This window comes from Gracilinanus agilis, chromosome 1 (genome assembly GCF_016433145.1).
Source record: "Gracilinanus agilis isolate LMUSP501 chromosome 1, AgileGrace, whole genome shotgun sequence".
NCBI lineage: Eukaryota > Metazoa > Chordata > Mammalia > Didelphimorphia > Didelphidae > Gracilinanus > Gracilinanus agilis.
The window spans coordinates 312,355,685-312,369,600 of NC_058130.1; the positions used below are offsets into that span (position 1 = coordinate 312,355,685).

At 34.8% G+C, this 13,916-nt stretch overlaps 1 protein-coding gene across 1 annotated transcript in view; it reads left to right on the forward strand.

The window, feature by feature from the left end:
* TTC37 (tetratricopeptide repeat domain 37) overlaps positions 1-13,916 on the forward strand; it is a 128,046-nt gene that overhangs the window by 38,330 nt on the left and 75,800 nt on the right. The window contains exons 9-12 of the mRNA XM_044662727.1: positions 1,633-1,731; positions 1,852-1,964; positions 9,712-9,848; positions 13,180-13,281. Coding sequence (XP_044518662.1) covers positions 1,633-1,731; positions 1,852-1,964; positions 9,712-9,848; positions 13,180-13,281 — 451 coding nt within the window. The remainder of the gene's footprint in view (positions 1-1,632; positions 1,732-1,851; positions 1,965-9,711; positions 9,849-13,179; positions 13,282-13,916) is intronic.

The window sequence follows — 13,916 nt, forward strand, 5'->3', positions numbered from 1 at the left end:
ACTTCAGGGCAATTTTGCTGAATAATTTCTTTTAGTACGGAGTCCAGGTTTCTATTAATTTCTGGTTTTTCTGGAAGACCAATTATTCTCAAATTGTCTCTTCTAGACTGGTTTTCTTGGTCTGTCACTCTCTCATTGAGATATTTCATGTTTCCTTCTATTTTTTCAGTCTTTTGACTTTGTTTTATTTGTTCTTGTTGTCTTGAGAGATCATTAGCTTCCAATTGCTCGATTCTAGCCTTTAGGGATTGATTTTCGGCCATAATCTTCTGGAATTCCTTTTCAATCTGGTCATTTCTGGTGTTCAATTGCAAGATTTTACCTTTTAAACAGTTATTTTCTTGCCAGATCTCTTCCATTTTCCTCAAAATCTCAGTTTTGAACTCTTCCATAGCTTGTGAGGAGTTTTCCTTATTTGAGGAGGGTCCGGATGCTTGTTTGTTCTCCTCCTCTGTTTGCTCGGTTGTCTGGATTTTCTCTGTGTAAAAGTTGTCGAGTGTTAAGGGCTTCTTTTTCTTGTTGTTATTCTTTCTCTTCTGAGTTTCCTGAGGTTGGGTAGCCATCATTAGCCCAGCAGCTTCTCAGGTTTATCCTCTCGCTCAGTGTCTGTCCGCGGTCTATTGGTACCTGAGGTCTGAGTTCTGGTTTTTTCCAAGGTCAAGCCCCCTAGTGGACCCCCTTGCTTGATCCTCTGCAGGAGGTTCCTTTACAAGTCTCAGGGCGCTGCTTCCACAGTCGTATACCGGTCTGCACTGGTTCCCCACTCAGGTTTTCAGAGCTTTAGTTCCTGGCTGTGTCTGCCTCCACCCACGCCCCCGCCAGTGCCTGTGCGCTCTGCGCTGGGCGTCCACTCTCTGCCCTCGCGCTCAGATTTCGCTTGCGTTCTCTGGCTTATTGGGGTCCTAAATCTTGCTGCTCTCAGGAACAGGCCCCGGAGCTGCCAATGACTCGATAGGTGCCCCAAACTTGCTCTATTTCTTTTTAGCTGGGTTCCGTGCTATAGGTGCTGTGTGTGGAGGGGGTGGGGGTGGGGCGGTTGCTCAGCCCGCGATTTAGTGAGAGCCCTTTATAGCCTGGAAATGTCTCGATTCCACATACCTTCCACGCTGTGCCCTGTTGTCGGGTTCCTCCGTTCGTCTGGACTTGTTTTTATGTTCCCTTGAGGAGTTTTGTGTGTTTCGGTCAGGAGAGGTTAAGAGCTGCTTCTTACTCTGCCACCATCTTAACCCGGAAGGCTCCAATGTGGTTTTGAGAGCAACATCCCAGCAACTGGAGAGATCAGGAGACATTTGCGGAGAACGTGGCTACGCTGAATCTTGAAGAAGACTAGGGATTCAGGGAGGTAGCAAAAAAGGAGAGTGCCTCTCTGGCATGGGATGGTAGCTGAAATAAAGTTCTAGAGGTGGGAGGTGGAATCTGGTATGGACTTGCAGCATATGCTTCTAAAATATGATCTATTTCTTTTCATGAAAAGAATTACTCTTGGACTATAATAAATGGGAAGATCTTTGGAACTAAGAAATATGGAACATTATGTATTTTTTAAAAAAAACTCATGAAGTTTCCACTTGTTATATTTGTAATTTCATGTTACAGTGATGTCATAACTTCTTATCTTTTTTGTCTTTTTAGCTTTTCATTGCTTTTGAAAATGCATTGAGTTCTTCAGATAACATTCCTAGTGAAGATCACGAAATCCTTTATAGACGCTTCATTCAGTGTTTATCTAAAGTAAGATTTTTAACCATCTTTTTACAAACATTTTTACAATATATCTACAGTGTAACTTTATTTTAAAACATACTTTACTAATGCAAATATTGAGTTTTATTTTGTTTTTATATTTTTAAGTTTCCTCATGAGACTCCTAGGTTGAAGAAGGCCTGTGAAAGTATGATGAACATCTATCCCACTGTATCTTATCCATTGGAAATACTTAGCTTACATTTAATTCAGTCAGGTAAGTTGAAGTTTTTTGTTTGTGTTTAGGATATTTGTTGTTTTCACTGTTGACTGAATACAGATTCAAGGAATTAGGTTAACCATGGTAGAGTGCATAAATGAGTATAGAACATGATTCCTACCTGCAAGGGATTAAGGTCTAATTAGAGAGAGAAAGCATATGCACATATAACTACTAATACAAAGATTTTTATGCTGTGTAAGATGAATTATAAGGCCAACTTTCAGAGAAAGGTATATGCCCTATAAGATCAGAGAAACTTTATGGAAACCTATGTTTTAAAGGATAAATAGGAATTGAACAACGTATTATGAAGAGGTTGCAGAAAGAGCAAAGTCATTTTTTGGTGTCAGAAAAGTTAGGAGTAAGTGAACTGTTAGGCATATTTTATCTAAGTAAGAATAGGTTAGTATGTTGAGGATGGAAGGATTATATAGTAGAATATGAGGAAAAGTAAGATTTTTTTTTTATGATATGTTTTGGAAGTAACAGGATGCAAATAAACAAAAGAATGAGTCAAGACAAATGCATATTAAATTTTTTTCTATTTAAGCTTATTTCTAGGATTGGGCTGAGAAAATAAATCTTAGAGAAAGTTTGGGGAAACTTTTATAGGAAGCCTGAAGCAAATAAAATAGAGAATAGAGACTAGAAGTAAGAAAAAACAAAAGAGTTGCCATGCCACACTTTGCTAATTTGATTAATGTCAGACTTCAAAAAGGTCTGGGAGAAGTAATGATGAGAAAAGCAGGCTATGGAAGTGCTGTAGTGTGATCAAGAACAATTGAAGATTGAATAAAACACTCCAATCCCTTTTAGATTAGCTATCAAAGAATATGAAAAATTTTAAAAATAACAATTCAAATAATAAATGACCATTTGAAAACATGCTTTAAGTAACTAATATTAAAAGAGATGTTCACATTTCACCAAACACAGAATTGGCAAAGATGACCAAAAACAGGGTCACTAAGTGTTGGAGATGCTTTGAGAAAACATGCTTATACACTGTTGGTAGAGCTATGCGTGGTTCTGTTTTTCTAGAAGGAACTTTGGAATTATGCAAGAAAAAGTTCTAAACTGCCCCATACCCATTGACTCAACAACTTTGCTATTGATCATATTCCAGAAAGATCAGAGACAAAAGCAAATGTCTAACATAAAACAAAATATTCATGGCATTACTCTTTTTAGTATCAAGGAACTCGAATAAAGTGGCTGCCCTGTGTGAATATAGTGGATTATTACTGTAGAATGAGAAATGAAGAATGTGAGAAATTCTTAGCAACACCAGAAGATTTGTAGTAACTGATTCAGAGTGAAATAAGCAGAATCAAGAAGACAATATATTTTAATTGAACTACAACAGTGTAAATGAAAATGTTACTAAAAAGAAGCCAAACTAAGTAACTGAAAAACCCATGACTGGTCTAGAGAACATATAATGAAATATACTTCTTTACATATGAGGCCAGAAGACTCTTATGAAGACTAGGGCAGTGGCAATAGTGTCATACTCATATAGAAAGGAATTCTTGTGGCCCAGATTGACTTAGAAAACCAAAAATGAACATTATCTTATATTGTTTTTAAATTTTATTTTGTTATTTCCTAATTATATTTTAATCTGATTCTCACTAAGGAATTTTGCAGATATGTAATGAATTTGATGCCTCTGCTGTACAGGTTGTTATTGCTTATTTGTTTTTCTTATAAAGGAAAGCTCATTCTGGAGGGAAATGGAGGGTTTTCCTCCAGAAATATGTGAGACAAGACAAAAAGCCTCATAAGACATCTTAAAAGATGGATGCTCTTTAAGGAAAAGAGCATCAAATAACCCTTCAATAATAAGACAGACATGGTTTTCATTTTTATGATAAACATTAAAACAAGAGGTCTTTTTAAAAAAACTAAATTGGCCATTGTTTATATGTTAACAGTTGTAATGTTTAGAACAGGACTAGCCTTCTCTAAGCATTATAAAAATAAGTTGTCATTTTGTTTCCTTCTACCCAGTGACATGTGGAATCTACCTTCCCTACAGAGGAAGATGAGACAGACCAAATGGAAAAAATTTTGGCATCCTGGCATGCACTTCTATTTTTAAACCCTTCTGACTCAGAATTGATATAAGTATCAGTTAGTTGTAAGGCAAAAGAGCAGTAAAGGTCCAGGCCAGTGATGGCAAACCTTTTAGAGATCACATGACCAAACTACAATCCTCATACCACATGTGAGCCACTGCCTTACCCCACACAAGGGAGGAAGGAAGAGCCCCCATTGGGCTGCTGGGCCGAGGGGCAAGTGATGATGTCCTAAGGTGCATGGAGAGGGGGAGGCGAGCGGCCATCTCTGACACACATGCCATAGGTTTGCCAACTCGGGGCTAGGCAATTGGAGTAAAGTGACTTACCCGAGGTCACTTAGCTAGGAAGTATTTGAGGCCAGATTTGAACCCAGGCCTGTGTTGGTTTTGAAGACATGGCACATGTGCCATGGAGAGGTCTGCTCAATTCCCTCTCTCTACAGCTCCAGGGTACATTTTTCACATGCCTTGCTCCTCTGCCAGCAGCTCAATGTGAGCACTTCCTCCCTTCACTATCTGGGGTAATGTGGGGGTCTCAAGGTGGCTTGAAAGTGCAGTTTGGGCATGTGATTTCCAAAAGATTTACCAACACTGACCCCAGGCCTTCTGGCTCCAGGCCTGGCTCTTTATGTGTTGAATTATTGAGCTGCCCCAGCATGTACCTTTTAAAAAGGTTGAGTATTATTTGCTAATAAATATCAACAAATACTATTATATAAATGTTGTATAGTAACTTGCTTATAGTAGATATTTAATAAATGTTGAATTGAAATTAAGTATTGTATTCTCATAGGATATAAAGTAGTATGCTACATAGTCTTTGATAGATATTAGGGAATAGACCTTGTCCCTAAATAAGGTTATAAAAGACTAATAGAGGCAAGATAGAAAAGTATAACCAACTGAATTGTGTAAATTCAGTAATTATCAAAGTATCGATACTAAGATGGTAGGTAGATGAGAGTGAAATGAAACATAAGTAAGTCTAAAGGTTGAAGTTTTAGTGTAAAGATCTAGATAAGCAGGATACTAGTGAAAAGAATTATAATTTATTATTGTTACTATAACACAACTAAATGGTTCTAAAAATCTTGGAGAGATTATAAGATATCTGGCTTATGTTGGTCTCCTGGTAGTTTATCAGAACAAAGCACTTGAAAATCTGACAGTTAAAGAAGGTAGCTATTTCTCCAACCATCTATGGTTACCAGAGAGAGGGTCACTGTGGATTGGAGAATTTGGACTTGGTAATGAATTCAGATAGGTTGTGACTTTGTGGGTTTGTTGTTAAGTCATAACTCAAATTTCTTATGTACTGAGTACTTTGAGTATTTTAGTCATTCTTTAGGGTCACTTGTGAAAAGGATTTTTATTTTTCTTCAACAATTTGGGTATCTACTAAAACTGAATCACTTCTTTTTCAAAGAGAATGGTAAATTTCAGTCTCCTTTGTGCTACTTTGATGTTGAGATTTGAAGATTATATTTCTTAGCATAATTCAGCTTGTTAAAACACAACCAGCAAATAATGACTAGCTTTCAGAGTTGTCATATAATGATCCCCCCCCAACCTTTCAATTCTAAAAGGACCTTTTGGTTAGATTTTATTTTGCTTAGTTATTGAAACATAAGAAAATAGGAAATTTTGTTATTTATTCAAATTCAGTTATTAGATTAGAACTTTTAAAAAAGGTTTTATGCTTTAGAAACATTCTGATGTCCAAATCACCTAAAATAAGTAAATACTGACAAAATGTTTTTCATCTACTAGTTAGGTATATAAAGAGAGAAAATCCTTTAATGATGTCTGGTTGAAACAACATATGAAAACCATTTTAGAGTTAGATGTAAATAAAATCTGGTTATGAGATATGTACTTTCTGGGATTTTTAAAATCATATTTACAAAGTTCATTAGAATGGAATTTTCATTTCAGGGATTGTTTTGCTTTCATTCCTAGACCTTTTCATCCTTTGGACTTAGAATTTCACTACTTATAATTTATCTTCCTAGAGTTGAAGCATTTTTCTGCCCAGAGTACATGCCAATAAAGTAGTTGTTTCATGTTTTTCTCTTCAATTTGCCCTAGTCCCAAGATTTCTATCCTTTCCCTTTTAGAATTGAGGAGGAGGGTAATAAATCTCAATTCAGGGTAGTAGAGTGTGAGGATAGAAGACTTTCTAATCCCTTCCTTAAAATGAGAACAATGTACCTACTCTTAAGGACACTTTTTTAGTAACATTAGAGTATTCTAAATGTTCCGGGAATGCCAGCCTAGAGTTCACTTGGTTCTTCCTACTCTTATCCTTTTCATTTTGTTCCTACTTGGTTATTATTTTTGAGACTGGGGTCAGAATGAGTCTCCTACTTTTACCTAATGAAGTTTAGCTATTGTGTACTCTAGGTAATATCCAAAGAACATAGTTGGTGAAAGTTACTATACAATAGTGGTTTCTGCCCTTCAAGAAATTGGCCCTCTTAAGATGTTCATACCAACTTTGGGAAACTTTTTTCTTTAAATCAGTCTTTTTGATGTTATTCAGCCTTTCAGTCATGTCTGACTATGTGGCCCTATTTGGGGTTTTGTTGTGAAAGATACTGGAGTAATTTGCCATTTCTTTCTCGACCTCATTTTACAGATAAGGGAACTAAAGCAAACAGGGTTAAGTAACTTGCCCAAGGTCTCACAGCTACTATCTGAGGCCAGATTTGAACTTGAGTAGATGAGGCTTCCTGACTTATTCCTGGCATTCTATCCACTGTGCCACCTAGCTGCCTTTATTATCTATTCTTTAAGTACCATCTGAGGAATGGGAGGAATTGAGAAAGCCAAGAGGAATAGCACTAGAAGATGGGGGGCCCTAGTGATAGGTGTTGGAGAGGGTACCAAGTGGTGTCAAGGGGGTGCGATTTTGGCACTAATAAAGTTATTTAAAGCAAAAAAAAAATTGTGTAGTATTTCAACTAATGGTCTTTAAAACTTTTGATGGTGCTACCTATCAGTAAAACTTTTATAGCATAGGTTTCAATTATTTAATTATTTAACTGACCATCTAATTAATTAATTAGTCAATTAATCAATCAATAACTCATCAAATTAATTATTTAATTATTTGCTGCTGTGCTGATACTTATGTAAAAGAAAAAATTGAAATAAAAAAAGGATTAAAGAAGAAATAATTTTAGATCCTAGAGTCTATAGTAGAAAGCTACTGGATTTTTTGATTAGGGTAGTGATATGGCCATATCTGCATTTTAGGGAAATCATTAGTAGCTGTGTGGAGGATGGATTAAAAAAATAGAGAGATTTGAGGCAGGGAGATTGATTTAAGAGGCTTTTGTAATATTCCAGCCAAGAGTTGATTAGAGCCTGAAGTAGGGTGGTGGCTAGGTGAGTAGAAGGGACAAAGATGCCTTTGACAGGGACAGGGATCTGAAATGCAAATGATTTACTTTCTACCCATGCCAGCTTATTCTGAAACATTCACTGTCCCACTCAAAAATAAAAAGGAATATGAGGCCTTTTTTTCGATTGTTGCTGCCCTGCAGGGCATTTCTTAAGGAGTGTTGTTGTTCAGTCATTTTTTTAGTCATTTCCAACTCAGGCAGATGAGGCTTTCAGACTACAGGGTCAGCACTCAATTCACTGAGCCACCTATCTCCTTACAGAGTACCTATTGCTAGAACTGAGCCACATAGCAAAATAGTCATATTTGCAATTTCTTTGCTTAACAACTCTATAGAACATTTGAGTTTTTAAACATTTCTCCTTTAAAAAAGGTGAATGTTGCCTTTTGGTCATCATAGTGTCCACCAGCATTTCCTTTGCATAAGAGAGCTTGAGTCACTGCCTATGTAAAAAGTGTTATTAGTTTTAGTTAGCTGTAGTACTTACTGGAAAGGTAAAAACTCCCTAGTTAACAATTTTTCCTTCTTGCATATTTCTTTTACTATTTTGATAAAAATCCTGTGGAAAAAATTTGTTAAATATTTCATTTGGTGATGAATGGAAATTTATAATACAAATATTGTTGATATAGCAAGTGTTTATTTTGTCCTGGTCATTGATTTTATTGATTAGAGGGCTTCTCTTAGGTAGGGAATTTCCCTTTGCCAGTGTAAGATTAGTCTGAAATTTAGCATTGGCTGGGGCTCTTAAAATTGTGACATGCTTCATGGCCAGACAGCCAATATGTTTCAACAAATACAGAGGTGACCTAGATCTTCCTACTTTGGATATTTTAATACGCTTTGACCGGCCTATCTCTTAGATTTGTTTTTCAAATTTATTACTTTATGTTGGAAACGGATTTCTTTTTAAGACTTCTTAATTTTCAAAAATTTTCCCCTGTACTTCCCTTCTCTTCCCCCAAATACCTTTATTATTTCTTAAATATTTTTGAGGAAGGGAGTGAAAGATGGTAAGATTTAGGATAGAAAAAAATAAAAATATTATTTGGGTTCATAAGTATGTAATTTAGATAGTTATTTCTGATATATTTGCTTCTTCCAAATTGATCATAAAATTAATTTTGCAAACCTACCATATATAGTAAATTTATTGTATTGATTGATTATTACTACATAGCATTAACATTTTGGAAAAAGAAGACTTTAAAAGATTATAAAATATTTTTAATTTAACTTTGTTATACCAAGGCTATTCTTTGGCAATTGGTCCAATAAAGGAGCTTATTCAAAGAAAGAAAGATAAGAAAAACTAGTATGTGGTAGGATATTCCTGAAATCTTATGGCTGGTTTTTAACATTAGAGTGCCAATCATATTTCAAACTATTATTGTTTAGGATGGAGAAACTTAATTAGAAGCAAATTTTCTTTGACTATTTTGGTCATTTCTGATATTCAAGAATTCAGTTTCTAGCTAGGAAAGAGGAATGTGAATGTTACTGAAGTGAAAGGAGAAATTGTTTTATTACCATGCTTTTCTTTTGTAATTAAAATAATTATTTATTTGTTTGTCCATTACATTAAAATTCCCAGGTGTCTCCCTTCCTCCTTCCCTTCTCTGCACTAAAGAAGGCATCATTTGATAAAAAGATATATGAATATTTAAAATATATCTTGCTTATTTCTATTTATCAGTTCTTTTTCCAGAGGTGGATGTATACAGGTTGTTCTTCAAACAATATTTATGTTGCTGTTTATAATGTTCCATTGGTTCTCCTTGTTTCACTTTTCAAAATTTCATGTAGGTCTTTACATATTTCTAAAAATTAACTTGCTTATTATGTTATTATCACTTATGATACAGTAGTATTTTATCACATTCATATGCCACAATTTGTTTAGCTATGGCTAATTTCCCAAATTGAGGCCATCTCCTCAATTTCCACCACAAAGAGAGCTGCTAAAAATATTTTAGAACATAGAGGTTCTTTTTCCTGATCACCTTAAGCACCTGAGTAGTATTGCTGGGTCAAAAGGTATATACAATTTTATAACTCTTTGAGCATAATTTCAGATTGTTTTCCAAAATGGTTGGATCAATTCACAGTTCCATTAACAGGATATTAATGTCCCTATTTTTTTCTTATATAATTTTTAAGAGTATACAATTTAACTTTTTTTTTTTAGATCTGGAACTTGAAAAATTTCGTGCATATGAATTAAATTTAATTAATTTTTCCTTGATACCAGGAAGTTTTACTGATGAAGCTCTACAGTATTGTTGCCAACTGTTGGAGAAGGACTCAAAAAGTGGTCCTGGCCTCATTGGGTTAGGCATAAAAGCATTACAAGACAAAAAATATGAAGAGGCTGCCCAAAACTTAACAGAAGGTAAATATGTAATGCATAAAGTAAAAAATAAGTAGTAGAAATCTTGCTCTTAAAGTGATATTCAATGTTTAAGTACTTAGTGTTGGCTATTAAAGAACTTGAAATCTAGCTAGAGAGAAAAACCCATAAGAAAGAATTACACATATCAAAGCATCTTACTAGCAAGACTGATAGAGGAAGTCTGTCAGATAGGATACTAAAAAGGAGGTTAAAATGGGACCTCTAATATATACAGCTAAGTAATCCTGGACCATCATTTAATGTCTCTAAACTTTAGGCAGTTCTTTGTTAGAGGTGATTGTGATCTTCATTGATGAATGAAATCATAGGCTCTGAATGTACTGATGCAATAGCAAAGGTCACTGCAATGTAGCATCTACCGAGGTACTGTAGGAGTTCAGAATAAGAAGAAAATATTGTGAGCTGGTGTTTCTTTGGGTAAATTTTATGGAGGAGATACTAATGTTTTATAGATTGTGCAGTCAGATTTTAGGTTGTCACTCAATACAAATCAAATAACTGCTGAATGATTATAGAGAAAGGCAATGCTACTTAGTGGGTGGGCTAATATTGTGACCATGGGTTGTCACTTTATTTCTCAGTGCCTCAGGCAGCTCTCTAAGATTGTTAAGTTTCAGAGCAGGTTCTAATCAGTAAAAATGATTACAACTTCAAAAAATGTACTTCTTAATAACAATTTGATATTAATGGATAATGTCTTAGACTAAGTTGTCTAAATGACAAGTTATATTACATAAAGTTAGTTATGTTACAGATTAAATTTTAAATAAACAATCTTGAACAACAAAATGATGTTTTAGTAGATACATTAAGTCCTTGAGGGCAGGGATTACTTTTCATTAAAAAAAAAATCCTTTTTAAATCCTTACTTTCTAAAGTCTTAGAAGTGTGTGGAGTAGAATTTTGGGGGGAAACTTGCACCCCCAGAAATCACTCTAATGAGCAGACAGGAGACTTAGATAGATGCTGACAGGGAAAATGCAGCTTTATTTAGGAAATTGGGGGAGGGAGGGAAAGAAAGAGAGAGAGAGAGAATGAGAGAGAAAGAGAGAGAGAGAGAGAATGAGAGAGAATGGGAGCATGGGAGTATGGTCTGGAGCAATGATTCCCAAAGTGCTGGTGGGTGCTGCAGCGATCCAGGGGAGCGGTGATGGCCACAGGTGCATTTGGGGGCGGTGAATAACTGTAAGGGGTGGTGATAGTATGTGACAGGGGTTGCTAAGTAATATTTTTTCTGGAAAGGGGGCGGTAGGCCAAAAAAGTTTGGGAACCACTGTACTGGAGGAATCTCTCAGAAAACGGTGTCCAAAGGTATACAAATGAATTCAGAATTTATAGGAATTTAATACAGTACTTTTCTTGTTGCTCACCACCTGTGTGTCACAAATACAAATCAAATAACTGCTGAACAATTATAGAGAAAGGCAGTGTTGTGTAGCTTTTGTATGTTATATTTCTTTATCTTGTTCTGTCCTCCTTAAGTTTTCCTAGCTGCTTCCAAACCCACGGGGGCTTTCCTTAAGTTTGCAATTTCAGAATTTAGACATGTCCAGGGTCTTTTAGGCTGAAACATTTAAGACATGTAGTCAAGTTTATAACATAAGTTTTAAGATATTTCCCATGGGAAGTGGGACACTAATATTTTCCCCATGGGAACAAAAAGGAGGGTAGTGGTTTCTTTTAACCACATTAGAAAAGTGTATTAAAGGTATGTATTTATATATATTATGTGTAAAGCTGCTTGGGGAGTGGGATTTCTCTACTCTTCATAAGAAGAGATTGGTGTCTCCCTTTTTAAGGGCACCTAACTTCCACTAATTTTCTATAGGAAGTTGCCAATCTATGACTAGTAATACTAATTAATGTATGCTGGGAAATAATGCCCAGTTTCATACCATACAGAAGTGATACTAAGTAACCATTCCATGGTAGACAAACAGTAAGGGCAAGGCAGTTGGGTTAAGGGATTTGCCCAGGGCCACACAACTAGGAAATTTCTGACATCAGATTTGAGCACAGGATCTCCCATCTCTACACCTGGCTCTTTAAACACCAAACCATTTAGCTTTTCTAGACTGTTAACTTTTTATCTCTTTTTTCCCCATTATCTTGAAAGTGCCTTGCTTATAGCATGGGCCTCCTAAGAATTGGTTGACATTTTAAAAAATATGTGTTTGAACATATTTTTAAGATTATATTAGCTTAAGATATATTAGGAGTATAGACAATCTTCATCTAATCAAAATCTGCCAGTTTTAGAATTAGTAATAAATCATTACAAGGAATTTCCCCCCCTTTATCTCCTTGTTTTTTCTTTTCATAATTTACATTAAAAGTCATGCTTCTTAGGGTTATATTTTGAGAGGAACATCTTTTTTACTATGGAAAAATAAAAGAACTCATAAAGTAAGTACATATTTAAGCTATTTTTTCACAAATGAGCAAAAATGTTGCCAACTATTGTTGCAGAAACTATTAGTACTGCATATTCAGACTTCCCAATGAAGGTATTTAGTAATACATTATTTACAGTGTATAAAAAATAAAAATTAATCAGGTTATTGACTTTCTTGCAAATAATTATATTGGAACCATCTGAAAACTATCTGTGTAAAAAACTTTTACAGGCTTGTATAAGCCATTGGTTTAAATTCATTCCAAGTCAGTAGTACTTTTTTTTCTCCCCCTCTATTACTTTTGAAAAAATTTTTGGGCAAAATCTTAGTTTGTTTCCTTTTGGATAAAAAGAACTTAAAAGTTTTCCTTCAATTTCTCATTCCTTCATACATTTTTAAACCTATGATTAAATTTTATTCATAGAACAGAATAAAATTTTGAAGTACTTTATTACTACTCAAAGATTCAGCATTGTGCAGTAGAAAAACAATAGCTCTAAAGTTAGAGGACCATTTAGAACTTGTGTGGTCCTCATGCATATTATTTAACTTCCTTAATGATCAGTTTTCCCATCTTTAAAGTCAGAGCAGTGGAGTCAGAGCAGTGGAAAATTTGCCCTCAGAAGTCCCTTCTAAGTCTAGAGTATAATCTATGATCTTATGTATAATATATGACACTTAGATGACTGTTCTAAGGCAAGAATATGCAAAGAAAGCCAATTCTCTTTTACTTTTATAATAATGCTTCCTATTAATGATGATTATTATTTTTTTGTGAAAGCCATTACTGACTCCAGTGATTCAAATTGTTTTAAAATTAATAAGAACTGTTGTCATTGCTCTAGGCTCAAGTTGCTTTCTCTATAACTCAATAATTCAATAATCCAAAGTTTATGATTATTACATTTTATTAGGGTTAAACCTAAGCAGTATGTGTACAGCAGGATGGTATCATTTGGCAGAGACTCAATTGAAAATGCATCGATATAAAGAAGCTATTCTTTCCTGCAATCAAGGTAACAGTCTTATTGAAATCTTATGATTGAGATATAATTATTGCTTACTTAGTTTGTTTCAAAAGCAATATACAAAAGGGTAGCATGGTGAAGTGGGTATAGGGATATATTGGGATTTAGGAGGCTCCAGTTCTGAACTTGAACTCTTTCACTTAAAAGTATCCTGTTTCCTTATCAGTAAAATAATATCAATAACAACAGTAATAGTAATGGTATTGATAACTAGCAATTTATATAGCATTCTAAGGTTTGCAAAAATGCTGCAAGTTGGGGATAGTATTATCTTTAGTACCTGCTTCATGGGGTTATTGTGAGGATCATTTGAGAACAATGCATATAAAACACTTTGCAAAGTAATGTCAGCTTTTATTTTAATTTTCAGAAATATAACTTCTTTATTACTCCAGCACTTTGTTTTGTTTTAGGATGCAGAATTATTTAAGATTCCTGAAGGGTTTGTTTTAGATTAATTATATCTTTAGTCATCATCTAGTAGGTTCTTAGATACATAACCTGTCAGTGGAAACTTACAGGTTCTCCTCAAGGTTCTTTGAATCCAGATTTTTTAGACTGGGATAGATAGACTTTAGGAGAATATATTGCTGATCTTTAGGATTTTCTCCCAAGATTCTGAA